The sequence below is a fragment of the Corvus cornix genome, chromosome 20, assembly GCF_000738735.6.
Source record: "Corvus cornix cornix isolate S_Up_H32 chromosome 20, ASM73873v5, whole genome shotgun sequence".
In the NCBI taxonomy this organism is placed as follows: domain Eukaryota; kingdom Metazoa; phylum Chordata; class Aves; order Passeriformes; family Corvidae; genus Corvus; species Corvus cornix.
Window position 1 is genome coordinate 10,995,448 of NC_046349.1, and position 27,682 is coordinate 11,023,129.

Consider the following 27,682-nt stretch of genomic DNA (forward strand, 5'->3'; position numbering starts at 1 on the left):
ACATAACTCAATTAAACTTCTCTCTGACTTCCCTTCTGCTAAACCAAACAAAATAGACTAGTATTAGAGAATGAGAAGTGAGCTGAAGCAATCTCAGTGTAGATTGCAGGAAGGAAGGTGTGTGATCCACTTCTGGACTGTCTCACTTCTCTTTTGCTATAGAATGAGTAAGGCTGGACAGGCTCAGCCTGTGTGTTTGCTCATGTGACTGGTAAGGGAAAACATCAACTTCAAACTGGCTTTGATTATTTCTGCTTCATAGGATGAAAGTACAATTCAGGGTTCAGTTTTCATAGCAAACTTCTGATTCTCCAAGTTCCTCATGCAGTTTTGTCCTTAGTAGGTTTCTCAGTAAAGCTGTTTTACAAATCTGCTTTAGCACTGCTCACTCCCAGCTCCTCAGTGCAGATACTTCACTTCTCACACCACTTGTCATTTTCTTGCATTACAGTGACATCTCGTGGTATTTTAAATACTTTCTGTACAGCACAGCTTTTTTTTTTTTTTTTTTTTCCTTTTATAGTATTGAGTTTTTGTATTTCTCATTTCAGGGATTCAGCAGTGTTATTTTATTTACAATTGCTGCAGGTTTACCTGCTGTGAAAGGTGATTTCTCTCCTAGATGCTCCACTATTGCTGCTTATTCTAGGTATGAACAGAGACTCTATTGGAGTATGTAAGATTCATTATAAATTTTATCATCTGTATTTATGGTATGGCAATAGATACACCAGCACAGGTAAAGCCCCTCTTTGGCACTGTCGCATTCCATTTAGGCACATTATCCAGTGCGCTGCTGGATTCCACTTAAGCACATTATCCAGTTCCCTCTGCATCATAAAAACCACAGATGTCAGTCAAAGCCATTTGCCCACAGCAGGTCTGTAACCGAGCGTCTTTGCACCTACTCGGGCCGTGAAAGGGTTTCTGAATTAAGCACAGGAATGGATTACACTGGTTTAGCAAGCTCATGCCCAGTAATTTCTGTGTGTGCGCGGAAGTTGGTTCTAAACACCGGCTGTAGACAAACACAACTTCCAGTGCCCGAGGCGCGGCCGCCGCGCTCGAGGCGCTCCCGCCGGCCGCCCTGAGGGCCCGCAGCGCCCGCCCCGCCCCGCGCCGCGCCATTGGCCCGCGCTCCGAGCTGCCGGGCGCTGATTGGCTGGCGCCGGTGGGCGCGCGGGCGGTGAGGGGCGGGGCCCGCGCTGAGGGCCCGCGCTGAGGGCGGGCGCTGCCCGCGGGTGCGGCTGCTCGCTGCCGGAGAGCCGGCGGCACGGTCCGGCCGGGCGTGGGGGTCTCCTGTGTCCAAAAGGGGGTTCTGTTTCCTCCTCAGGGCTGTCTGAGCGTGCCGGAGACAGGAGAGCTGTGAGGTGTCAGCACAGGCCTCAGCGGAGGCCGTTGCGTTCTTGTGTTGGAAAAAGTAATTTAAAATCACCCTATATTTGTTATTTCTGTCTTACTTAGTACAGGAATAGCTAGGCTGTGTTCCCAGTTGCTATTCTACAGAAGTCGTTTCTTATCTTTAGTCACTGTTTGCTTGGTCTATATAATGTCTGGGATGGGGAGACCAAAGCTGCATGTTGTTGACTGTAGATGGTTTGGTTGGTGTAAAATAATTCATACAAGGCATGAACAGGTTCATTGCTTTTCTTAAATGTTCAACAATGCAAATACTTTACCTGCCCTTGAGTATTAAGACACTGTTTTCAGAAGCCTCTGACACCCAGATCTTGCTTTTAGCTGGTGACAGTCACTTTGCCATCGCTGTATATATAATCAAGAAGTCTATTTCCTGTATCATTTGTGATATTTGTGTTAAATGATTCAATTTACCATTTTATGGTGAGGCCTTTATGGAGTTTTGCTGTTCACTCACCTGTCCCAAATAACCATCTGTGCTCTTTCCTTGCTGGGAAATCCTGAGGGTTGTCCCAGGCCCGTCTGTGCCTCCAGCCATGAAACTGATCATTCCTTCCTCTCTTTTGCTTTAAGTAATTGTTTATCAATGCAAGAAAGTTTCCTTATAGCCCCATTAAATAGCTTTTATATAGCATTTATACTACTGACAAACTTTGGAGTTTGTAATGTATTTTGACTGATTGCCAATGTGTTTGCAAAACCTCTTTAAAGTGTAAGTGATGATTGTTCCCTTTTATGCAGCTGAGTTGGTGAATTGCAAAAATGCCAGCCAGGAATGAGTTGCAGGTATGTGCTGATGGAGCAGAATGAGTATTGATTGTTTTAATTACTGGCATGCAATTGCAAGTAAAGTCTTCAGTGTGGCAGTGCAGTGTGGTAGGAAGAAATTTTCCTTTGACATAGCTTAGTGCAAAGTAGCTGGGTGGAAAGCAAGAGGAACTGGAAATTGTTATTGATGAAAATAAATCATATACATTTGGCAGAGATTAATCAACTGAGGTGATGCTTAAAATGAAAATGTTGAAATCCAGTTATAACTGATTTAGAAAGAATAAAGGGGCAAAATGCCTAAGGTAACTTGGAAGTGTAAATATTAAATATACTGAGTAAGGGGCATTGATACAACAATCACTTCTGTAGGAATTTAGTTGTAAATGAGGAAACATTTACAACTAAAAATAGCTAGTTAAGGGAAATAATTCTCAGTGCGTAAGTATTTGCAGGATTAATGTATTGAATAAGGTGCTCTATACTTAAGGTTTTACATTTAATTATTTTGTGATTCAGAATATTTGCTTCAAATGCAGCAGGTGATTGTGTAAAACTTGCATCGAATCTGTGTTAATTAATGTGTTGTATCAGTGTTAAGCACACAGTAATACAGTTGCTTTGGTTTATTGCTTACAGTTTGAAAAGTTAATTGACGAAGCTACAAGAAAAAAGGATTTCCAATCCTTAGAACAATTTCTGGCCACAGATGAATGTGAAAATGTCTCTCACAAATGCAGCAAACAGTTTGCCAACAAATTGGACAAGCTTCTCTGTTGGGTAATGTAATCATTGCATCAAAGTCATCTACACCATTTTTGGAAGAGACTGAAAAAGATTTTTTCATTTGGCTTGGTTGATACCACCACTTGATTTAAGAACCCAAAATAAAATTTAAGCATGAAATCTCTCCTTTAATCTGCAGTTAAGGTGGCTTTTGAGAACAAAAAAGTCATCTGGTTAATTAAATATGGGTTCTTGTGGGACTTCACACTAAAGTTTATGTTGTAATTTCAATTTCAGGCACTTGACAAACAAGAAGTCAGAAGCATTTCTATTTTACTAAATGCTATTCAGAAATGTGCGAAAAAAATCAGCATAGCAGGAGAAGATGGACTCCCAGCAATGATAAAACACGGTCTTGTTGGAAGGATAAGTAAAACCATAAAGCATCTGTGAACTTCTAAATAAATATATGAACATCAATGAAGTGCATAAGCTGAGCTTAAGTGCTTCAGTGCTGAGCAGCTCAGTGTTTGATTTGGTTCTTGATTGGGTCAGAATTAGGAATTTCCCATAACTTTGCAACAAACATTGTTCATATATAAATGTTCTTTGTCAAGGCACCCCTTATAAAGGGATGCTGCTCTATCCCCGTGAGGGTTTTGCAAATCATGCAATATATAATTAATTTAGATATGCTTCCAGCAATTAAAACAAGATGATATATTTTCATACAAGTTTGCTATATTGCTATGGACTCAAGAATTAGAATTTCCTAGTGCTGTTTAATTTTTTCTGGTTAATTCCCACAGCAGCAATTTTGTACCTGCTCTTTCAACAGATTTTAGTGCTGTTCTGATTATTTGGTGTTATTTTAACCTGCATGTTAGAAACATGAATCATTTGTAACTCAGCAAATCCTGAGCAGATACCACTTCCTAACTGCTTTCACGAGAGATTTCACTGGAGAAAATTAATGGCAATGTCAGATGAGAGTTACTCAATTGCCTTCTCAGCTGCTTTAATAATAAACAACAAAACCAGGGTGATGATGACCTTATCCTTGTATTCACACCTAGAAACAACATTCTTTCATTCAGTCATTATCAATTTTCAGCTGTTCTGTCTGTGGTGGCAGATGTCAAAGTAGATCTCCAGTTCTTGTGTTAAAAAGTCCCTAAAATCCCCTAACTTTGTTTAGCCTGAGTGAAAAATTTCAGTCTGGGGCCAACATCTGCTCAGCAGAGTAGTGATGCTGTTGTTTGAATCACTGTGGAGTTTGTATAGATTTACTTAAGTATAATACAAACCATTGTCCTTTCCCAGGCTATTAAAATAGATTTACCTTTATTTTCCCTTTACATGGTCCATTGGTTTGAAAAGTTAAAAGGAATTTTGGTCCTCAGAGGAGATGAAAAGAATGAAATGCTTACAAGTCTGGCTGAAGATTTCTTCATCATGTTGCTGGTAAAAATACATTGATAATAAAATTTATTTATTAAAGTAACCAGTAACAATTATCAAAGTAATTGTTACCAGTTTAGAAATAAAAGGACTTTAAAATGTGTTTCTATTTAATATCTTCCTATGGTTAACATTGCAATGACTTCTGAAATAGATTATAAATCATTTGGGATAAACAGTTTGCTGTATTCACACTAATTTCTTTTCATGGCTGACATCATGAAATAAATTGAAAAAACACCAATAACGGTAAATGCTCAATGAACAAAAATTTTTCATCTTGATCAAGTTTTGTTTACATCCATTATTGGTATTCTAGTCCAGTTAGATCTGTGAGTTTTCTTCTCTTCATAAAAATGTTTGTCATTGGTGAAATAATTTCAGTAAATTTAACTGAAATATAATTTTGGGAAAACACACTTTTTAGTAGAGATCATCTCTTAGATTCTTTGTTAAGGACAAAATAACTTCAAATTCTTAAATGCTTTTTGATTACTTTCTTCAGATATATGTTGCCTGACCTTTTAATGCTGTAATATTTTCTTTATCAAAATGATGTGTTTTGGGTTCTTTATTGCAGGCTGTGTGTGATAGCAGACCTGAAGGTGAGCTTAAAAAGCAGAAATGATGTTTAAAATGTCTCTCAGAACACGGAAAGGACAACATTTCTCATTCCTGTGACATGTCAGCTTTAGTTTGAGGTTTCTCTATGGACAGGTTTCCTTGTAACTTGCTGTTGTCAGTAATAAAAAAGCACTATAAGTCTCAGAGATGGCAAATGAACTGAATTATTTTTTAAAAAAGGTGGTTCTAAGGTCCTGTCACAGCTCAGCACAGCACAGTGACCCTTCCTTATTGACCTTATCCTCATGAATGTCACCCTGCCCTTACCTTTCAGTGTGGCACTAGAGAAAGTCCCTACAGACTGTTTGTTGTCATGACCAAAAGGGAAGATTCATTTCTTTGGCCCTGGGGAGAAAAATTCCACCACCTGAATTGTATCTCAGACAGCTGAGTTATAGGATTGACCAATCACATTTAAAAATTAAAAATCTTCTGCCCAGGGGAGTTACACAGTGATGCACAGGAATAGAAACATAGTTACTATAAATTGAAGTAACCATTCTGTTTTATATATCACTAATCCTATATAAAAAGACAGACATGCTGTATTTTATTTCTGAATGAAAAGGAATCCTTTCCCAAATGTTTATGACGGGGCACCCTAACAATACACTCTTGACAGCTCTTTGAATTATTTCTTTCCTGCTTTTTAGGTAAAATGCAAATATTAGAAAACTTTGTTCTGAGAACATGTTCCCTCATCACTGATGCAAGAATTAATATTTATGTTCAGCAGGAGGTAAACATCCTTCTTTCTAAGCAGCAGTTTTCTGGTTAGTGTGTTAACAGACTTTGTGGAGAGAGTTATTTAACTGTGCAGATGCTACAAAAAAGAGAATATTGTGGTGCTCTAGGATCAGAAGGATTGTTTAATGTTTCTCTGGGAATGTTTGGATTTATTCATATGTTGGGGCTGTTTCAGATTACTGACCTACAATTTTTTTTTTTTTTGAGAGTAAGTTATAAAATAGTGATAATAAAGTTCTGGTAGGAAAGCTGTATAAAAGCAGAGGAAACAGTGTGCTCTACAGCTGCTAGAAATAGGATTAAGATTGTTGGTTGTAAATTCTTTACTCACTTGCAGGAAATTTGCGTTCCTTCTAGTACACTCCAAATTTCTCCTGTTTATTTTAGTAACCTCAGGTTGTCAGGGTTTTTTTCCCTCTAAAGAAAGGGAAAGTTATAAAAAAGTCTTCTGTAAAGGCTACATCCCTAAAGGAACGGCTTTTTAATGCTAATTCAAGGTACACTTTAGCTCAGCAATCAACTGCAGAGAGAACTCTGGCTTTGAAAGATTTTGTTTCTGTATTTAACCTATTTTTTAGCAACTATTGTTCACATTAAAACTAAGTAATTCATTGAAATTGAGGTTGCTTTAGTAAGATAAATACCATTTAGAACTCATGTAGAACTCGTCTCTTCTTGTTTTGCAGTTACTTAAGCCTGTTGCTTTCTTCAGTGGTATGAAATATATTACAAGGGCCAAAAATAAGAATAACTCAAACTTTAACAAACTTACGTTATTTAATCTTGCTCCCTTTTTTCCACTCTTCGTAGGTAATAAAAAAACTGAATTTATTGCTTGACAAGATCCCTCGAGATGCCAGGAAAAAGATACTTTCTACAAAGGAGATGTTACTTGTCATGTAAATGATCTTTAGTATAATTTTTATATCATTCCATCATTTGCAGAGCTGGGAGGCAGTTTTTACTAAGCTGTTGTGCAGATTGATCCCTGTTTAACTCAACTTCTGCACTTGCTGTTGAATTCTCTGTGGACAGGTATTCTCATGGGTTATTCTCCATTAGAAGCCTGAATTTTCCTCTTTCCCAGTCTGGATCAGGCATCTCTTCATCCCAGTTGTCATAAAATAATTAAACTCCTATTTGTAAGAATGTGCTTAAAAAGCACAGTGAATCAGTCGCTGGAAGGTTCGGTTGTTCACACTGGAAATTGTTTTACAGCAATTCAAAAAAGCAAATAAAATCAAAATTGTATCTATCAGGTGATTCAGGTCCCCCAGCAGTGCTCCCAGAGGTATTTACCCCTTGGAAGTCTTTCAGTTCCATGGAATCAGGGGTTTGTCTCACACATTGAAAGTTTATAATAAACCTTTACTCTGGGCCTTGTGTTGCTGTCACTTTTTGATGAAATGTTCCTTTGTTTGGCAGGAGTGAAATGGGGAGGACAATTTTGGATGCTGGAGGTGAGCATGGGACTTAATTTAGTATTGAGCTTCTTAAATATTAGATGCAGACCCATTAAGAAACCAGAGAAGGCGTTTTGAAGCTGCAGAATGTTGTGATTCGAGTTATCTGAAAAATTTAAATATTGCAGGAAAACAAGCTGCAAGCTGAAATGTTTTTGTGTGTTCAGCATAGGGGAAACGCATTAAAGTTTTCAATTCTTCTCTAGAATGAAAGTTTTAAAATAGGAAAAGTGATAAGGAAGTCAGTCTTTGAGGCTGTGAGCTGTGACCATGGGTAGTAGTACTGTAATTTCCCTCAGGGATCACTTTGGTATCCAGCAATTTCCCAGCTCAGAGAGATCAAAGTTGAAAACTTTCTCTTGTTTAAACACCTGGTGTGGCTCTGACAGTCTGTGCAAGTTTGGTTGGAGTTCATTTTGAAAAATAAGTTGTTTAGTCATCGTTATTCCCATACTTATTTTTCTAATTATCCTTTATGGGTTACATATTTGGATCTAATAGAATCTAGACTATGTTCAGCTCTGCTTACGCCAGTTTTCTCATACTATTTTTCACCTCAGTAGTTATTTAAATCTCCTCTTGTGTTGTGCTGCAGATTATGACACACAAGTGGCCATCACAGAAGCTCTGTGCAGAATGGTGGCAGAGAAGCAAAGGGGAGAACTGGCCTCGCAGTGGTTTCCCATGGAGTTTGTGGCCACTGCATTTAGAGGAATTAAAGATTCGGAGTTTGAGACAGTAAGTCACACAAAGAATATTTCTAGGGAGGGAAACTTCCATTTACAATTGTTTAAGAAAGTTCTATGTTTTAATAGGATTGCAGAAAATTTCTTAACCAGGTGAATGGCATGCTTGGAGACAAAAGAAGGTAAAAGTGATTTTTTTAATGCTAAGGATTTTTTTGGGGATTTGTTTTGGGCTTTTATGTTGTGATTAAATTTCATGTTACATCCTTGGGGGAGAAATTTACTTTGGGATCTCTAAGTCTCTAAAGTGTATGAAAACAAAATCCATTTGCTGTGTTCAGATCTGCAAAATTTATTTACAGCATTGTAGAATACTTGAAAAAATATCCTTTTCTTACAGGGTTTTTTCATATCCATGTCTAACAGCAGCTCTTGATAAATATGAGGTAAGGTACTCTGCCTTCTAGTTAAGAAAAAATAGAGCTAAAATAAGATCACGTTTTTTCAAAAGTATACAAGTAGACATGGACTGAAAGTTTGTCACAGGTTCAGATCAACATGAAGCTTCTTAGCTGGTAGAAATCTGTGCTCTCTGCTCTTGTATCCTGTTCTTTTTGTTTTAGCTCCAGATACCACTGGATGAAAACCTGGAAGCATTTTGGATTGATTTCAATGTTGGCAGCAGAAGTATTTCTTTCTACGTGGCAGCAGAGGATGCAGTAAGCTGAGATTTGTCTCCTGCTGGGTTGTTATGAGGCAGCAGATATGCATTCCTTGGAGTGTGTCAGATTTTATTTCCCCACGTTCAACATGTTGAACTTACTGTGTGCATTCCAGTGTTGATGAGGCTAAAAAAAAATCCAGATTTGCTGATATTTAGATCAAATAATTTCACAGTAATGACTTTCTAATGCTGTTTGGAAATAGCTTAACATGTACACAGTGAGCAATAGTGAAGCACAAGTTCCTGTCACTCTGTGTAACAGATGTTTAAAAGGTTGGAAATTTGTCCTCACTGAATGACTTTGATCTCTGGATTTCATTTAATTGTAATATAATACTTCTCTTTCTTTCAAAATGTGTTTTTCATGTAAGGAGCTTCAGTGGGAAACCGTCCTTATACGAGAAGATGATGTAAACATGTACAGCCTGGAAGGTATTTGAACTCAAAAATGGGACCTTTTGTTGTATTCTTACTTGGGTTTGCAAACTGATGTCAAACTGATTAATCTAAAAGTACTGACTTAATCTAGCAAAGCAGAATTCTCCCTTAAAGTATTGTAGGAACTGTTTTTATCAGGGACAAAATTGCACTGCTGTCGCATCTGCACTTTGGGCATGCAGGTGTGATTTTATGAAAATAATTTCATAATCTTGTCTTAGAGTTATTTCAATACAAAGTAAGCCATAAGACAGTGACAGATAATATTTCTTTTGATCTAATTAGAACAATAAATATCTGTAATTTGTTTGCAGCTATAGTAAGTAATCTTCAAAGAAAATTCTGTGGAATAATATACAGAATAAGTATTTCTAGAAGATTAAATCTTAAATTGTTTCACTAATAAAATTATTGTAGATTAGGGTGAATTAAATAAGATATTAGTCTTAGTACCTGAACTGAGGAATCTGTCATGTGCTTACAAACATTATATGAAATGAGATGCTGTTAAATTGAAATGAAGTTGCTTTTCAAATTTTGTTTTTGTCCAGAAAAAGGTTCAAGGAAATTATTAACAATAGATCTAAAAAGCCCAATGAATGTGGGCACTCTTGAAGGAGGGAAATTTCTTTTATATTTTGATTCTATCTTGGAAATCAAAGATGTGACCAGAAAGATTTACGGATCTCGTAAATGTAAGGTAAGATTTAAACACCTTTTTGAATAGTTTTTAATTGATTCAAAATCAGTCTCATTGCCATATAAATGTTCCAGCTGTGATTATTGGTATCTCTCCATACCAAGAGTTTCTAATTAACTGGTACAGAACAGCAGAATATGTTAAGCTTTGGGAAAGGTGCTTAATAAGGACAAGAGGAAATTATCTCAAGTTACACCAGGGGAGGCTTAGGTTGGATTTTAGTAAAGTCTTTCCACTGAAAAGGTTGTCAAGCCCTGGCACAGGCTGCCAGAGCAGTGGTGGAGTCCCCATCACTGGGGTTATTTAGAACACAGTGGATGTGGCACCTGGGGACATGGGTTAGTGGTGGGCTTGACAGTGCTGGACTCAATCACCTGAAATTGGTGATTGGTGAAAAAACACCATATCTTAATGTCAAATATTGCATATTTAATTTTCCAGAAACACGACCTGGTTGCTTACAAATACTTTCAGAAATTATTCATGAGCTATCTTGTTTTGCAATGCAATTACCACTCATGAATTTACTCATTTAGTAAAACACTTCTAGCAAGCCATACGTTACTCCTTACTGCTTGTAACAAGCTCTTTGTCCTGAAGTCTGACTGACTGAGGAACTCATGAGGGATGGAAATGCTGTGAATTTGTAGCATCTGTTTTTCTCTGTAATCTGATTTCAGACACTTATGATCTCTCACTTAAATATTTTGTGTCTTGTTTAAAATAAGAGCAAAATGTCTATTTTGACATATCCCTTTGCAGGATTTCAGCAAAAAGCAGTCTTCATCAATAGCCGAAACAACTGTTCACATCGTCTTTGATGAAAGTGGATCCCAGGTATTTTACCTCAGTGTGCTGAGATGGTTTCTTGGGTTTGTATAATTAGTCTGATTATTCATAATTGTTTTCACTGTGAACAATTACCAAGGACTTTAAAATATCAATAGGTATAGATAAGTCTAAAGCCAGGCAAGTGTTGTCTAGTATGTATGTATTGTTTTTCTGGGGAAATACTAACATCTAAATCATAGAATAAAACAGGCATATGCGCAGGGGAAGTTCTTTTATGTTCACTGTTACTTGAAAACCCATTCTTGTACCAAAATTAGTAGTTAAGTTGGAAGCTTTTTAGACTAAAAGTCTGTAACCTCTGAATTTTATCAGAATCTCTAGTGGGTGATGTGTTACTTAGGGTGAAGAAGTTGCTCTGTGTATTAGTATAAATATAAAAATAAGACATTATAAAATCCTGATATTGTATACAAATTAAAAGAAATTAAAATAATTCTATAGGTTCTGGTACCAGAAAGTCAATTGTCACCGGGTTTGAAAGAAAAATCTGGAGAGGAGGAGGAGAAACTCAGTAAGTACAAAACTCAGCAACCTCCTGGAAGTTTGAGGACTCAGAGTAAAAATAACAGTCAAGAAAAACCCAGAGGTGATTCCTCCAAGGTAAGTAGGATTGTCAAATCAAAAAGGAGTAGAGAGAAAATGCATGTCAGTTTAAATATTTGTAATATTTAATATTCTAACCCCTTCTTATTTGACAGTTAGAATATAGTTACTACAGGGTTTGATTATTTTTCTTATGACTTGACACTAAACTATAACAATCCTTTTGCTAAAAAATTCGTTAGTATTTTGAAACTGCAGTAATGTGACAGAAGTGAAAAGGAATTGTTAATGTTCTTTAGACAACAGTGTTCTGAGAATTCTCTTTAAAGAGAAGTTTTTGAAGACATGCTCAGATGCCCCAGTATGGAAAAGTCAAGTATGGCCTCAGAGACTGCTGGGGAGGGGGTAAAAACTGAAATAGTCACCATGTCTTCATCGGGCAGCAGTGGGTGTCTTGCAGGAGTTTCTAAACCTATTTCTTCTTAGTTTGTAGCTTTGCAGAATCTCCAGGGAATCCCTTGCTGGGCAAGGGACAGGAGTTGCCCATACTTCATTGAATTAATTTAGAAAGCAAAAACCATGAATCTCAGTTTAAAAATAACTGAAGTATAACTGCATAAAAATCGCATTAGCTTGATGTCTGCTGCAGCAGCAATTGTCACTCTAAAAATGGAAAGTGTCAAGAGACTCCTGGCAATAGATTTTCTGAATTCTTGTTCTGTCAGCCTTAAATCAGTGTATTACGGTCAAGTTTTTTCTGTTCCTCAAGATAACTCCATCTCATAAAAGGAAAGTGTCTGAAGCATCTGTGCTTATTCCTGGAACTACAGGAGCTTCCACAAGGAGTCCACTGGGTTTTGTTAGCACATGTAAGTTTGCAAGTGCTTTCAGGGCAAAAATGCACTTTGAAAATGGTCTTTGAAACTCAGGTATGAACTGTGATCCTTGGCAGAGCTGGAAATGAAAAGGAGAGGTTATAAAATCTCCTGAGCAGATGCTTTAAACTCAAAATGCTTAAGGGCTGCTTGCTCCTCGTCCATAGACATGGTGTGGGACAGGGGCTGCACTGCATTCCCAACAGCTGAGGGTCACCTGGCCTTTTTCCTGCAGCTGTCAGACAGCTGCTGGTGCTGGAGCAAGCTGAGAACTCAGTAAAAATATATTACAGGGAAGTCTTTAAATAGCAACCAACTATTTTCTACCAGAGCCAGCCTGTAACAAGCTTTGCTTTTGCCTCCAGACATCCACAGTCTGTGAGCTCTTAATCTCAATGTAACGTAGTTGGAATCAATGGAATTATTAAAGGTCCATAAGGGGCTGGTATGAAAAATAACCAGCTTTTGTTGGAGTTCATGGAATAGCTGTGGTTGTGGGCAAAACTCTTCTTGTTGTAATTGTAATGGGAGAGCTGGTGCAATTCTAACACATCTCTGTTTTGTTGCAGCCACTCCTTTTAAAGGGAGATTTAAATTGCCTTTGGAAATGACCAGCTCTACTAAAAGGTCTGACAATGATGCAATAAATGAGAGCAGAACAAAGAATTTCTATCAGGAACCTCCTGGAGTATGCATGTCCTCTGTAGCTAAGTCTTTTTCTTAGAATAACATTAATTTCTAATTTGTTCCTAATTCATATTTCAGAGAGCTAGAGTTTTACAGTCAGCAAGTCACTTCTAGAAAATAGTATGTTTTACTTTATTGCATGATGTTTTCTTGCCCTCTGAATTTCAGGTTTAACATGTTTGAAGTCAGACTGAGCTCTAACAAAATTAGGCACAATTTGCATTCGCTCATCAGTTCTGCCCCCAGAATTAACTTCCTATTTCTGGAACCTCAGTTCTTCCTTTGTGTATAATAGGAGAAAGGTGCATGCAATAATCTCTAATTGATTATGCACTAGTGAAATAGCCGTAAAACACAGAATACATTCAGCTGTGCTTATGAAATGTTCATGTCTTCAGCTTGTAGCATTTAAAGTGTTAGTGCATTTTTGATCAGGCATTCACTACTATAAAAAAAACTAAATAGGTGTCACTGACCTGCAGTTTAAGAATATTTTTGAGTGTTTTCTTCCAATTGAGCAATGACTGCAAAATAATATTTTTATATTATTTCTGGTTGTGAATGTCTGCCTTGCTCAGATTCAGGTCAAGCCCCAGACTATGGGACTCTGAAGCATTTTTTGATCCAGCCATGCTTTGAAAAAGGCTTTCATGTACAGAATGTTTTGTTTAGAGCATTTCTTTGGCTTTTATGGGCTGTAACTGGCAGTGTTACTTACTGTGCTTTTTAGAGGGGGCAGAGATGCACAGTAGACAATGAATTCTGCGAAACAGAACAGATCAGGAAGTCAGATACCATGAATGAGGCAAAAATACGTGAAAAATACAGCACTTCCATGAAATGAGAAAAAGAATGTCATGTTTTGTTAGGGAAAGCACAAGTTTATGAAGTTGTACTGCTTATGGTCCTACACTAATATTTCCTTTTGGGTGTCGTTCCACTGTAGCAAATGTGTTCTGAAGAAGTTTTAAAAATTTTACAAGAGGCCACAGAAAAGCAAACTTTAGGCAAGTAATTTTACAAGCATTGATAGTCCTTACTTCTAAAATTATTTTAATTTTTTCCATTTTCTTGGTCATAATAATTGACACCAAATTAATGTCTCATTTAGATGAAGTGCTAGATATTGTTCCTGATTCTCAGCCAGCTGGGAGAAGCAACAAACCTTTGTAAGTATTGGAAAAGAATTCCAAGTCACTCTTGTCACTCACTTTGAAGGGAGAATTTTCAGGCATTACCAGACCTAATATTTTGTTGAAATTTAAAATGCTTTGATACTCTAAGATATATCATCATTTTCCTATTTTATGATGCATGTTTATTGTAACTGAGACTCAAGTTCTGACAGTAAGATGGTGTTGTCTTTGTTAGGCTGCCTGGTCTTTTGGCGACTTCTTTTGATAAAACTGAGCCATGGAAGAAAAGAACGTTCCCTCTTCCTGAGAAGAATATAACAACTGGGGACGAGCAAAAGCCAAATCCATCACGAGCATGTGCATCCCATCCAGGTGATGGTCACACTTGGTCAACTGTTACTCTGAAAAATAGATCAGAGAAATTAACTTGCAATGATGCTTTTTTTCCCCCCTTTATTACTGTTGGTTGAGAGAACTGTGAAACAAAAAGCATTTATTCAGGTCTTTGAAGTACCTCTCCAGGTAAAGAAATTAAAAAAACAGAACCAAGACAATTAAGTTGATACCATCCTTAGTGGCAGTCAGAGTGTTGATCATTTGGAACAGAAACTGTTAAATACAGAGGGGAAAAATATTGAAACTACTACTGAACCATGGTTTAAAACATTTCTTTCAGCCAGAGTGTCTGACACATCTTTGCATACTCATCTTGCACAAGAGGACCCTGATGTTCTCCTCAGAAAAGAGACTTCAAATCCAAAACAGTCAAAGACAGTGAGAGTTTCTTACCTTTCCACTTGCAATTAAGAGAATTGTCAAATTTTCAGTGTTTCAGAATTGGTGGGTTTACTGTCATGGAAGGGAAAATGGTTTTCAAATGACTGTAATTTAATCCATGTAGGAGACATTTAATGAAGTTTAGGGGGTTGTTAGGAACCTGAAGTTCTGTGTGCAGCTTAGTTCTTCTGTTGGATGTTGAGTCTTAAACTGTTTTTATAGAAACCAAAGTCTAAAGAAATGGCAGATGCAGCCAAATCACTGATCAGTAAAATCAGTGACCGATACAAAGACAAGAGTGATGAGAAAAGCAAAGCAAGAGATTCCCTGGGCTTTAACAGGTATGATGTGAACCACTTCCTGTTGTGATGAGTCTTTGTGTGCCTCTGGCTGTCTCTGTGATGTACCGATGAATGCTGATAAATGAAAGGGGCTGGGCTCTTTTAATCCATCTTTTAACTGATGTTGTATTTAAATGCATGAATAAATTTGCTGGGTTTGATAAGGTTTGTGTTTATATAGGCACTATTCTAATGCATATATTCTAATGAGCATTTAACAAAATGTATCTTTATTTTTAGGACACATTTAAATAAATCCTGGCTCTCCAAGGTAACAGTGCTTTTGTTGGAATTGTTTTTAATATGTATATATATGGTGGTAGTCAGTAGGTGTAAAGGGAAAGTTAACAAATACCATTGAATATTAAGTATTTGTAGATGTTAATTATGCATTTGCTGCATGTATGTTTTGCCATATTGAACTGTTGCTGATTATCTTCATGATGAAGATTTTGCTTTTTGAGATGACAGTGTCTATGCATGCACAGTCCAAATTTGACAGAGCAGCTAACTTTTCATTTATGGATAGGAAGAAGTTCAGGAGAGGACCCTAAAAACCACTTCTTTTCTTAATATAACTGCTGGTCATGTTCTGTAAGTAGTTACAACATTTTCAAACACGATTTCTGATTACTCACACCTGACTGTGAAATGTTCATTACTTCACTCACAAAATTGATCTCTGTGTCTGTTTTGCAGGGATGATGTCTACAACTTTAACATCAGTGGGTTTGATGAGCCTACAATAAAGCTTGGAGTAAGAAATAACTGCAACTTATATGTTATGAATAAGATAGAAAGGAAATCAGTCAAATGTTGTCTACTGAAAGTATAAAAAAGATCTGAAAATGCAAATTATATCAGTGAACTAAGTGGGGGAAAAGGTTTGCCATGTAAATACCTCTAGCATTCTCAGATATTTAATATACTCTGTCTTAAGATTCTGGCCACTTCAAGCTATGATGATGTTTTTCCTGAATTAAGAATTAAACAGTGTGTTAGGAGTATCATTATCTTAAATTATCCTGACAACGTTATTGCCATCCTTCTAATCCCCATTTCAAAGACATCTTTTTCCAGATGTTTGAGCAAAAAGAAAATCTAATGATGATAAAAGATGGTTTTGCTTCTTATGGCTCAGAGGAGCCTGGTGAATTGGGGAAGGTGGTGAAGCAGGTGGTTGGGAACTCTTGTGTTGCTTTGAGATACTGAAAGCTTCAGTCAGCTGCAGCTGGTTTTAACTGTGAGCTCTGATAAATAATTCTAAGATAGAAATTAATGACCATTAGTTTCTCAGTGTAATAACTGAGGAATAAAACCCTTAGCAGGTACTCTCTGGTAGCCCGTTTAATTTTGTTCAAGTTCTATAATAAATGAAAACCTCCATTTGTTTCCTCTCTATTTGCATTTTTAGATCCAAGAATTGCGTGTGACTGAACTGAGTGTTCATACAGAGACAAACAAAAAAGGGTAGGAAGTTCTGTTTTGATTGCTGATTATCCAAGTACAGCCTGCACTTTCCAGCAGGCAGTTACAAATTTCCAGGGAATGTTGCATGACAAGAATATCTTGGCTGTGTTGGTTTTTTTAAGCAATAAACACTGCTGTGTTGTCCTAGGCTGTTCCATGATTGTCCTTTGGGAAGGTGATATAAAGGAATGTGTTCCATGAAGGAAACAGTTCTCTTCATGGAATGCTACAGGGGGAGAAACTCCTGAATAGAGGGGGATGGTTTTTGGTTAATGACCCTCCTGGAAAGGGCTGTGTTGTTACTGTGTGCTCTTCCTGATAACTGGGAAACAAGCACAACCTTTAGGGTTTGAGGTGAACAGGTAATTCCAAAATAATGTGGAAACAAAAGTAGGTACCTCTGTTTGAATCTTTAGTCTGCATATCATAGGAATAGTAGGAAGTTTAAGAACAACTATTTTTAAATGTATTGTGTAAAGGTTTTATTTCTCTAATTAAGGAACACAACCACCAGTAAATCCAGTGCGGAAGTGAAAGGAGGAAAAAAGGTAAGGGTCAGATTTTTATGGATCAGGATAACTTGTCTTCCTGCCTTTAAATATCAATTATGTAAGCAGACTACGTGTAAAAACAAATCAATAACTTAAGAACTTTTTTGGGTTTTGTAGAGTAGGAGCAATCGAGACAAGAAGCATCTCTTTAGTGACTCAGACACAGAAAACAGAGGGGATGACAGCAAGACAGAGATCAGTTGGCTGGAGGAATCCAAGAGAAAACCTAAAGCCCAGATAATTGATTACAGTAGAAATAAAAAATCAGGGAAACCAATAAGCACAGACAAAAGTAAGAAACCTTTTTCGTATTTCTGAAGAATGCTGCAGTAGATTTGTCCTTAGATATTAAGTGCCCAGCATGGCATGTGCTGTGTTGCAGGTACCATATATTTTTGTTGTCTTGTTTCCAAGCATAAAGAATTTTCAAATTAGTTCTAATCATTTATAAAGATCAATTTACAGAAATTCTGTACTTTAATGTGGAAAACTGTTGGAGGATGGGACAGGTAGAAGTTGTTGTCAATTAAAAAAAATGTCTTTTTAAAAAAAGAATGGGCTGAAATCAGTTACTGAATTAATCAATTTGTGGGCATGAAAGTGATTCTGTTATTTTACAGCTAAAAGTAATGACAAACATTTGAATATTTCCTGATTTTTTTCAACCTTCTTGAATTGTAACAGCAGGTAAATTCTCGGAACCTGCTTGCCACGTGGATAAACCTAAAAGCAAAAATACAAATAAGAAAAAGGTAAATGTAAATTTTCAACTAGATTTTTAATATAGATTCAAAATCTCTTAGTTCCCCCAGAAACTGTTTTAAAATAATTTTTCATAAATATGGGATATTTATCCCAGATCATTTGTTAAATACAGTTTATTCTTTGCAAGTACTATATTCTTTTCTTGTAGTATTTAGCTGGTTTTGTAGGCATAAGTGAGTTAGAATGATTTTTGTACATTGATACTGTTTTTAGTAGAATGATGGTTGGACTCGCTGAGCTTTGGTAAAGTTAAACCTTTTTAGCTGCTCTGAGATAATACATTTCAGGTAATTAAACCAAGTTACCTGCCATTTTATCTTATATTTGTATTAATCATTCTTGTAAATTGAAGATGGTTTTATTCTTCCAAAGACAAACAAATGTAAACCCCAGAATTCAAAAACGGATGAAATGATAGTAAAATCCACCAGAAAAAAACTCCCTCGAAGAGCAGCAGCAACAAAAAATTACAAAGAGCCGTCCAGTTCTGAGTCTGAGAGTGAAGAAAAGATTCCAACGTGCACCTCTAAGGAGAAGAAATCCAAAATACAGGTGTGTGGTTCCAGTTGATTATTAAAAATCCATTCCTGCCATGTCTTTCAAAGTAAACTCTGCTCTGCTTTGTACTTGTTACTTCTGAATTTTAAGTGCCCAACATGAGTATATTGAAGTTAATTTTATTATTTTTAATATTGCTTTTTTTTAATGATGTGTATTGAGCTGCTGAGAAAATCAGTCCTAAGTGATCTTCTTAGTTTCTCTTTCTGAGTATTACTCTGCTGCAAAGGACTACTGTGAGCTGTATTTTTCAAATGTGACAATATTTGAAAGTATCTTTAAATGGGAGGGTTTAGTGAGCCAAATCTTGTTGAGTTGATGTGATGCTGGTAATGCTGTGTCAGTACATTTGCTGAATATCCAAGTAGGATTTTTAGTAAATGAACGCTGGTTGCTGAAACATTTTCATTGTTTTAGTATAACATGTCAATATACATGGAAAGCTTTATGACCTTCATTCATTAAGTCCTGAAGCATCAGTAATTGCCTCCAATAATTATTTCATAAGAATAGAAATTTATGTGTTGAGTTAAATTCAGTGGTTATTGATGTTGGAAAACCTGATTTGCTTATGGATTTAAGTACTTCTGATGATGGTCCTTCAGCTTGATCAATGGTACATATAGATAATATATCCATATCTCTCTTTATCAGCTTTTATGTGCACTGTGGTTACAAAGATGTTTATATATAACGTTTTGTACTTTAATAGAAACATATGAATGGTGCAAACAAGGATTACAGGTGGCCAAAGGTACTGCAGATTGTACCTGTGGAGCCAAAGAGAGTGGATAGCTATGTGCAGAAAGCACTGGTCAAATCCAGGAATTCTGCAGAACAGAAGGAAGTGGAAATGCCTTCAGCTGAGAGCCCTGCCTCGCTTGAGACAATGAGATGTAGGTATTTTGTCTTCTAATTTCTAGCAGTACTGAATCAAGAAGTGGAGGTTAATTGAGGGTTATCACAGCAGTAAATTTTAATTTTATTACATGGTCCTAAAACAAGAGATAGCCCATAATTCCAGGTGCTCCACATAATTTAAGGAATTGTATTAGTATGTCACTGACATTTCTACGGGTTGGTGCAGTTATTTGACATCAGTGTAATATAGAAACACATCATGTCAGTGTTAGAACAAATCTGGTACTGCTGAAACTCAGAGAGGGAGAAAGGGGAACTGTGGCAAGGCCTGTGCCAAATTCCACCCATCTGAGGCTTGGAAATTCCTAAGGCTGGAGCAGGGAGCAGTGTGGGGCTTTGGCTTCCCTCGTGTAACTCCCGTTGCTGGCGCTGACAGTGCAGGAATTGTTTCCTAGGTGCTGACAGAGTGTCAGGAGATGTTACTCCAGAGCACAGTTCCAGTGAGAGGTCACTTGGTCTTCAGGAGTCGACACTAGAAGACAGGGAAATGCTAAACTCTGAGAAAGAAATCTCTCCCAGTGATTTCTGTCCACAAAATAAGAGTATGCAAAGTCTGGGTGTAAGTCAGTCCCCTGAGAGAGCAGTTACAAAGGTGACATTGGGAAGGAAAAGCTTCTCACCAGTTTTAACTGAAGCATCTTTGGTAAGAGCATTAACATTTCTCTAGAGCTGTTTTAACTGAAATTGTTCCGTTCAGCTGCCAACTGTTCTGTGCTTCTCCTCTCAATAATGTTTGGGGGGTTTTGTTCATGTACAGCTCAGCTTAACCACATATAAAACTGTCAGTGGCAAAAATTCCAAGGGAGCTGCACCAGAAACCTGTAACAATAATGAAGATTCAGGTTTCCAACGTTGCTTTTCGGACACGTTTTCTGTTAAAGGAATGCTTCAGGATATCACTAAACCTATCCCCAAAAATAAGGAAGAGGTATGTTCCTAAATGCTTTGCTCTTCAGAAGAGACCTGCAGCTCTTTGTCTGTTTTACCACTTTACAGGTGGTGACATTTAAGGGACATCTCCTTTCAATCACGATTTTTTTCTTAATGTGTAGCTCAGCTTAACAACGTATAAAACTGACAGTGGAAAACATGCAAAGGGAGCTGTGCTGGAAACAGGGAATGACAATGAAGATTCCAGTCTCCAGTCTTGCTTTTCAGACACACTTTCTGCTAAAGACAAACTCCAGGATCCCACCAAGCCTCTCACTAAAAGTAAAGAGGTGAGTTAGTATATTTCTTGCTCTCAGAAGAGGGCTGCAGCTTGGCATCTGTTTTATCTGCTTTCCAGGTGCTGAGGTTTAAGGGAAATGCATCTCCATATTAAACACAGATCTTCTTGGGACCTGCTAATAGTTAATTTTTAAATATTGGAGATAAATTAGATAATTATTTATCATATGGATACAATGAAAGAATTATATTCCAACAAGATCAGATACAATTCGTATTTTAAAAAAAACAACAGGGAGTAAATATTTTCTTAGTGACCTCCCATAAAAAATAAATTATTTTCTCAACATAAATGTGAGTTTCTGATGGAGACTTCTAAAAGCAATTTAATTTTGAAGCTAGTAAATAAACCAGTGACTTTTCTTTTAGGATTGTGTACCACCATCTCCATTGTCTGCTTCCAGCAGGAGTAGAGTACAGTCTTGGATTCAAGAACCTTATGTCCCCATGGATGAGTCAGGTACAGACATTTAACACAAAAGACTTCCTATGTGTCTCCGTAAAGGTTAAGAAAAATGTTTTATTTAGCATAATAATATGGCCAAAGTTTTTAAATCTTGTTATATAGTTTCAGTATTATTCCATTTTTTACTCTTTTTCTCATTTTCTCTGCTGTTTTAATTATTCTTAAAAAACCCTGAAAATTAGACTCCAAAATACCGATTTAGTGAAGAGTTAGTTGTGTTCCAAAGAAAGAGGCATTCCCACTGATACTGGGGAAAAAATGGGGCTAATGGTTTTATGAAGAAAAATCCCAGATTTGCTCATGAGTCAGAGTTCAGCTGAATGTCCCCTCTATAAATGTAATGGTTATTAATTTTTATATAATTCTCATGTTTTAAAGCCAAGACACATCTTCCTAGAGTTTGCATCCAATGGGTCAATAAAATCTTCTTTATCCTTCCATCTGATTGTTCTAAATAATGCTAAAATGCAGCACTGTTTCCATGTTTATGAAGGACCGAGTGCACAGACATACCTCAAAAGAACTTACCACAGTGACACAGAAAGCAACTCTGATGAGGCAGAAACAAGCAAAGAGGAAAAGAAAGGAAGGAGAAGAATAAGTTTAAAGCCAAAAAAATTATTTAAAACAGATGATGCTGCTACTTACAGAGGTTGGTCATGGACTGACAGTGCAAAATTTTAAAATAATGTGACAAATTCAAGTTTTTACAAGAAAATATAATATCCAAAAAAAAAAGGCGTTTTACATGTTAAAGCAGAGAAATAAAATATTCTAAATGTTTGGAGACTGGATCCATATAAAAAGTCAGAAAATTGATATGAAAATAGAAACTGGTTTCAGCCATCTAATGGGTGACATTAATTTATATATAACGAAAGCTGTCCTAGGCCCTGTGCTAACTTCACATAGGGGACTTTATAATACTGCAGTTGACATTATGTTTTGTTTCTCTTCAGTGTCTGAAAGTGTCTCCACTCAGTCTGTAAATGACCCGTGTGGTTTGGATGGGGAATTCTGGGAGCATGGTTGCTCAACCATCAGCATTTGTCAGCAGCTCCAGAAAGAATTTACCAAGAAAATTGAGGCAAGACCCTTCATGTACAGTATCACTTGGGGGGTACATGAGCACACAGGTGACAGCTTGGCTTGCACCACACAATTACATTTTAAAAAAGGGGGTTTGCTGTGATATTAAGCAGTTACAGTACTGAACATACTACAGGGTTTTTTTCCTAAAGTGGAAATAATCTGAATTTCATGTTAAAACATCCCCATAGAACCGCTCCCGGAAAATGGATAATTTTAATAAGCAAACACTGAGAGCTGCCCATCAGCATTTGGCAACAATGAGTTACCAACTCCATGAATGCAGGTCAGTAATGGAAGATTGCTGTTAAAACATCCTTAAAATGCAGTGGATACCTTCTACAAGTAACCGGGTTTGTTTTGGTAGGATCAGGCAGCTGGACAAATTTCATTTTACTCTCACTGAAGAACTTGAGAAATTTGAAAAGGATTCTCAATCCCTGAAAATCATGGAAAAAGAATTCTTGGTTTGTATTTTAGTTGTTTGATCTTGAATAAAAGGGAATTCTTGTGGAATCTATAGATTATTCACTTCATCTTTAACTTAAGATCATTAACTTTGATTTTCAAAGCCTTTTTTGCTTCTAGTTGGCTCAAATTTCAAATAATGCATTTGAGGAGTTAGGATGCTCTTAGAATTCTCGGGCCACTCTATGTTTTCCTACATGTATCCACTATATGAATTCCTGTATGTTTTTCCTCCTACAATAAACTCCTACAAGTACTTTATTGGGCTGGTTTCTTCCAGCTTCTGTGGGGGTTGTGTAACTCCTGCCCCTTCTGTGTTTAGTCTGTTCTTGTGGTCACTTTGTTCATATTAGATATTAATTACTTTTAGTTTGGAAAATCAGTTTCTGATGATTAGCATCTATTAATATTTTTCTTTCCAGGCCTTTTGGAAAAAGCATTCCCACACTTTTAGTACGTACATGAAAAATGAGCAGCAGAGGTCAGTAGGGTTCACTAATCCTGGGGTGAGATTTGTGTTCTGTTCAGTTGAGAGAGAAGTCAGCACAACTCCTCTCTCTTCCATAAAGAGAGATGGTTGATGAGATGAGAAAATGAGATTAAAATGTTCATGTAATCTCCAGCTAAATTTCTCCACATACCTGAGGGACTGTTCCAGCAGTAACAATGATGGGGATATTTATCCATGCTTTAAATGCCAATAGACTGCCAACAATGGGCAGCTGTATTTGTGCTCTGTGTAGGGTGTTCATATGTAGCAAAGCTGTTTGAACTGCCTGTATTTCTTTAGAATTCAGATTCTTAAAGCTTCATTTGAAAAGAGTATCTACCATTCTGTTGACTATGAAGAAAATGTTTTTACTTCAGAGGTATGGTGAACTTTTGCTTTGCTCATTTTAATAATTCCTCAATTGTATCCACAGATATAAGTACAGACCTTTTTTCTGAAGATTTTGTCCTCAGCATTATATTAATGATACATAAGCATTTTTGTAGTTTTTAATATTTATTAAATGTTCTTAATTTAAAAATATTCAGCGTTTATGCCTAGATTTCACCCATTCCAAGGTGTGTGCAGTTATCAGGACTTACACTGGGTTCTGTGGCTTTGTTTATTGGTGTTACTCATGCAAGAAAGAACAAATTTAAAACACACATCCCTTTCCACAGGCAGGTGGCTGCATGTGCATCTGTATTTCTTGGTTGTGACACATTTAGGGATGCAATTGTTTGCTTGAAAATGTGTTGGCAGTTGTGAGCAGAGGAGATGCATTCAGTGTCTTTTTGTAGATGCATCTGATGAAAGAAGACATAAAAGGACTCCAAGACAAATTTCTAAAAGAAATGGTAAATAAAGTTATCTTGTCCTCATTTTTATTTAGTTTTTGCTGTTTGAACACTAAATTACTAAAATTTTAATTTCTGGTTTTTAATTTATGTGAATGGACTCAGTTCTGAGTCTTAATGTTGAAAAGAATCACATTTGATATGTTAAAAGCAGCATGTATAGTGCACCAGGTACATTAAATAAAATCTGCCTTTTTTTCAAAAGCATGTGATAAATGTGGTGTGATTGATGTGATAAGCAGTGATAAAAGTGATAAAGGTAATTTTTTTGGACAGCAAGAAGAGGAGCTGTGTAATGTTCGCCGAGGATTGCAGGCCTTGTTTCAATCAAAGGCAGAATTCTGAAGTGATTTTTCAGATTCCTTCCTGAAATTCGAGGTGAATATAAACACTTTTGTAATGGAAAATTTGACAGCTTTTTCTTTTTTTTCTTTTTTTTTGGTCGCACTTAAGGAAACTACTGTAATGGAAGTTTATTTTCCTTAGTAATACTAAAATCTGTGTGGATAAGACTTTTCCACTCACCAGTGAGATTTGGAATTATTTTACTGAGTCTCCTAAAATGTAATTTGTAATTTTCTTTTTAGCACATGCTACTTTTAAATAAGTCTTTAGCAATTTTTATAGGTTACTTAACTGACTTTCAGAGAAATGACTTTGAATTGCACTTTGAATCTATGTTTTGGGTCTGATCCAGAATACAGTCAGGAATTTTTTAGGGACCAAACCACCTGGTTTGGTCTCAGTGCTGTTTGTTGGATTTCAGTAGGATTTTCTAAGAGAGAACACTCTCAACACTTGTGCTTGAACTGTTTGAACACTGTGTTTGCAACTGTGTTGCAAATAGTTGTATTAAACAGGTCAAGAAAAACAGATAATATCTGTTGGGTTTTTTACACAATGTCATTTCTATTTTCCTTTAAATCAGTAAGAAGTCAGATAAAGCTGCTGTTCAAATATTTTGGGTAAGAATTTGAAAACCACAAGGCTGTGTTGTCTCTGGAAATGATTATACTGCAATTTCCAGTAAATAACTCAGTCCACTCATCCCATTTACGTAAGCGTAGGGATGTTTTCTGAGCCTCTGGTTTTTGTGTGGTTTGGAGATTTTTTGAGCCTGTGCTCACTGTAATCTCCACTAGATGGACTCCGTGAGATGTTAAACTTTTCTTTGCCCTGGTCTGATTGAATTTTATCTGAATGAAAGAGGACTTTTCTTGTAACTTACAAGGTTTTTAAAGTGCACTGCAAGGCCCAAGTTCTTTTCTTAGTGAGGCCATGTTGGAAAGATAATACAACAGCCTTGTTTTTAGTTAGTGATAGGAACTGTGCACTGCAGGCCTGTTTCTCTTTCCTGTTGGGAAGAAGCTGCGCAAGAACAGCCTCCCTGAACCCTCTGAGGTGTGATCCCAAATTGCAGCAGGAACCGAGCACAATCCATGGCCCAGGGAGTGTCCAGACCCCTCCACAGCCTCCCCCAGCAGCAGGCAGGCAGTGCTCAGTGCCAGGGGTCAGTGGCTCTGGAATTGTCACGAGTTGTGTCTCTCCCAGGAGCAGAGCAGAGGCCGGGCTGGCTGAGGAAGGAGTGGAGAGCGCGGGAAGGACGGAGCCACCCAGAGCTACCCCGGGGTTCAGGTGCAGCAGTGACACAGCTCAGGGCCATTGTTTGACATTTAAAAGCTGCTCTAAGTTACCCTTACAATGTTTTTCATTTTATTATGTTTTTCAATGTAATTTTAATGTGTTTTATATAATCTTTATTACCAGTGGAAGCGTGTGTCACTGCTGAACAGGAGTGTTCTGTGCATGGGTAATTAGCCAAGTTTAGCTTGTAGTTAACAGTGGCTCATCTGCTCTGCTCAAATTGAAAATGCTTCTTCTGCTGAAGAAACTTTGCTCTCCTTTCTGTTTATACTTTTTGTATATTGCAGCTGGACTATCATTATATTGTTGTTAAGAATTAATGCTGTATTATTAATAATAAAATGATAAATATATTTATGTTAAAAGGCTAGTTATGATGTTACATATTTCTGTGAAAAGCCAGCAAGTTAAAAAATTTCAATAAAGAGGAAAAAACACATCTTTGGATCAAGTGATGGGGTCATTCAAGTCTTCAGCTGATATTCAAGTAAGATAAACATTAAAATGTTGACACCGCTTCTCCCAGGAGCCCTTAGTTCCTTCTCCCATTGCACTGGCACAGACTTTGTGTTGCACTGTGTGTCCTTACCTTCCATTCCTGCCTGACAGTTTCCCCAGGAGCAGCTCTGGTTCCTGGGATTCCGTCCCCACCTGGGACAGAACAGACACTCTGTGTGGGGACTGTTCCCACCTCACAGCAATTCAGTAGTAGTCTATACAGACACTTTGACAGACTGCATTTTATTATTTTCACACTTCATGGAGATCATCCCAATGAAGCTACAAGACCGAGAATGCCTTTTTCAAGTTTTTAACATTGAATGACTCCCTAGAATGGTAGCACTTCAGAGTCTTGCAGAGAAATGTTTGTCTTGTGAGTGAATTCACCATTTTGTTCTGACTGATCAGGTGTGGTTAACAGCTATCAATGTATTATTCTTCTCCTCACAAGTTTTTTCTTTTTTTTAGTAGTACTGAATAAATCCTCAGGTGCTTCTCCATGTCAGGCATTATTAAAATGTCTGGCTTTACATTTTTCTCAATGAGTTCTATTTGCTTTGTAATTAGCATTTAGTAACTTTTTTCTTCTTACTGTCAAGAAAGCATTAAAACCATTTGTTTGCTAAACATCAAAGTACATTGTTACATTTCTGCCTCTGGTTATCCAATTTAGTACTTTTGAGTAACAGTGAACCAAACTGTCATTCTTTAGAGGGTCAGAGCCTCAACTGGTGCACAGTGACAACCAGGTTATTCTATTCCACAAGATGGAAAACCTTAATTGAGATCATCCTTTTGCAGACTCTGTGTGGATGAAGAAGTCAAATGGTTTGGTGCATAATAATTATAATCTCTTCAACTATCCCTGGGAAAAAAAGAGCTTTAGGAAACATGTTCATTTCCTGCAATAAGTAGTCATTTAATTAAAGAACAAAAGTAACAGGAATCAAAAATGCTTGCAGCTGTGATTCTGTTAGACAGTATATAAAAAAGAATGAAATTATAATACATTAAATTAGTTTTTAGAACATGAACTTAGGTGTTTTACAAACTAACTGTGGTAAGTTCAAAATTTCTTGTCAACATAATACTGGATGACAGAGCGTCATGTCCGTTTATGTCATAGGCCTTGGAATGGTAAAGCCTGTACATGCACAACATCTCCTTTTCCAAGGCAGGCTGCAAACCAGTTCCAGACAGGTGGGAAAGGAGAGGAGGAGGCTCTTCCAAGTAGCTTCACTTCAGTCTTTTTCAGCAGCTTGTCCCACTCCACAGGCCAGCACTCTTCTGCCTCCAGAGCTCGGGGCTGGTGTCCTGTCCCCAAGTGCTGCAGAGGCTTCAGCTGCAGAGTCCTTCTGTCACATCAACATCCAGGGAGCCTGTGCTGAACCTCAGGGAAAGACTCCAGTATTCCCTGATGTGTGTTCAGCAGCAATATCAAAAAGTAAAGACAGATTCTTCTCAGAAGAAAATTTCTATGGCCTGTGAAATCTAGGAGAAAAGGGAGACATTTTTCAAACCACTTCGCAATAGAATTCAATTATTTTGGGGAGTTTATGTTAGATTAATAAAATTTTAAAAGCCCACAAAAGTATTCATTCTGTTTAAAGGTACAGTAACAGTACTGAAGAATATTAGCAACCCTTAATTTTCCCCAGCACATTCCCACCCCTGTGCCATGACTGCAGTGCAGCTGCCATCCTCA

At 37.1% G+C, this 27,682-nt stretch overlaps 2 protein-coding genes across 7 annotated transcripts in view; one reads left to right on the plus strand and one right to left on the minus strand.

Moving 5' to 3' along the window:
- The first annotated feature begins 1,234 nt into the window (after positions 1 to 1,234).
- Positions 1,235 to 26,144, plus strand: SYCP2 (synaptonemal complex protein 2). Of its 5 annotated transcripts, none has more exons than XM_019284397.3 (46): positions 1,235 to 1,420; positions 2,161 to 2,205; positions 2,827 to 2,967; positions 3,211 to 3,339; positions 4,273 to 4,377; positions 4,955 to 4,979; positions 5,652 to 5,737; positions 6,556 to 6,644; positions 7,171 to 7,205; positions 7,804 to 7,946; positions 8,024 to 8,076; positions 8,295 to 8,340; positions 8,518 to 8,613; positions 8,990 to 9,050; positions 9,608 to 9,756; positions 10,519 to 10,593; positions 11,050 to 11,208; positions 11,921 to 12,020; positions 12,596 to 12,714; positions 13,660 to 13,720; positions 13,825 to 13,882; positions 14,085 to 14,221; positions 14,526 to 14,623; positions 14,849 to 14,967; positions 15,208 to 15,238; positions 15,497 to 15,561; positions 15,667 to 15,724; positions 16,382 to 16,437; positions 16,937 to 16,985; positions 17,106 to 17,280; positions 17,673 to 17,740; positions 18,126 to 18,305; positions 19,024 to 19,207; positions 19,628 to 19,875; positions 19,990 to 20,160; positions 20,285 to 20,452; positions 20,832 to 20,922; positions 21,422 to 21,580; positions 21,888 to 22,015; positions 22,209 to 22,303; positions 22,385 to 22,484; positions 22,908 to 22,966; positions 23,276 to 23,354; positions 23,776 to 23,832; positions 24,109 to 24,210; positions 25,384 to 26,144. In XM_019284397.3, exons 2-45 carry the CDS (start codon positions 2,182 to 2,184, stop codon positions 24,175 to 24,177), a joined length of 4,398 nt encoding a protein of 1,465 aa, XP_019139942.3. In that variant the 5' UTR covers positions 1,235 to 1,420; positions 2,161 to 2,181; the 3' UTR covers positions 24,178 to 24,210; positions 25,384 to 26,144. The 5 variants fall into 5 exon arrangements, with proteins under 5 accessions (XP_019139942.3, XP_020439516.2, XP_020439518.2 ...); XM_020583927.2 differs by having other exon boundaries at positions 17,676 to 17,740; XM_020583929.2 differs by lacking the exon at positions 21,422 to 21,580.
- A 57-nt stretch (positions 26,145 to 26,201) lies between these two features.
- The window catches only part of PHACTR3 (phosphatase and actin regulator 3), a 100,579-nt gene continuing 99,098 nt past the window's right edge, over positions 26,202 to 27,682 (minus strand). For both annotated transcript variants that reach the window (XM_039563211.1, XM_010396830.4), the window contains exon 13: positions 26,202 to 27,468. In XM_039563211.1, coding sequence (XP_039419145.1) covers positions 27,453 to 27,468 — 16 coding nt within the window. In that variant the 3' untranslated portion in view covers positions 26,202 to 27,452. The remainder of the gene's footprint in view (positions 27,469 to 27,682) is intronic.

What these genes read in the sequence shown, in the direction of transcription:
- SYCP2 (XM_019284397.3), top strand. Translation starts at nt 2,182, where the DNA reads ATGCCAGCCAGGAATGAGTTGCAG. An exon ending in AAGGAGATGTTACTTGTCAT is followed by an intron (nt 6,645 to 7,170) that starts GTAAATGATCTT and finishes TTTGTTTGGCAG; the next exon opens with GAGTGAAATGGGGAGGACAA. An exon ending in ACGGATCTCGTAAATGTAAG is followed by an intron (nt 9,757 to 10,518) that starts GTAAGATTTAAA and finishes ATCCCTTTGCAG; the next exon opens with GATTTCAGCAAAAAGCAGTC.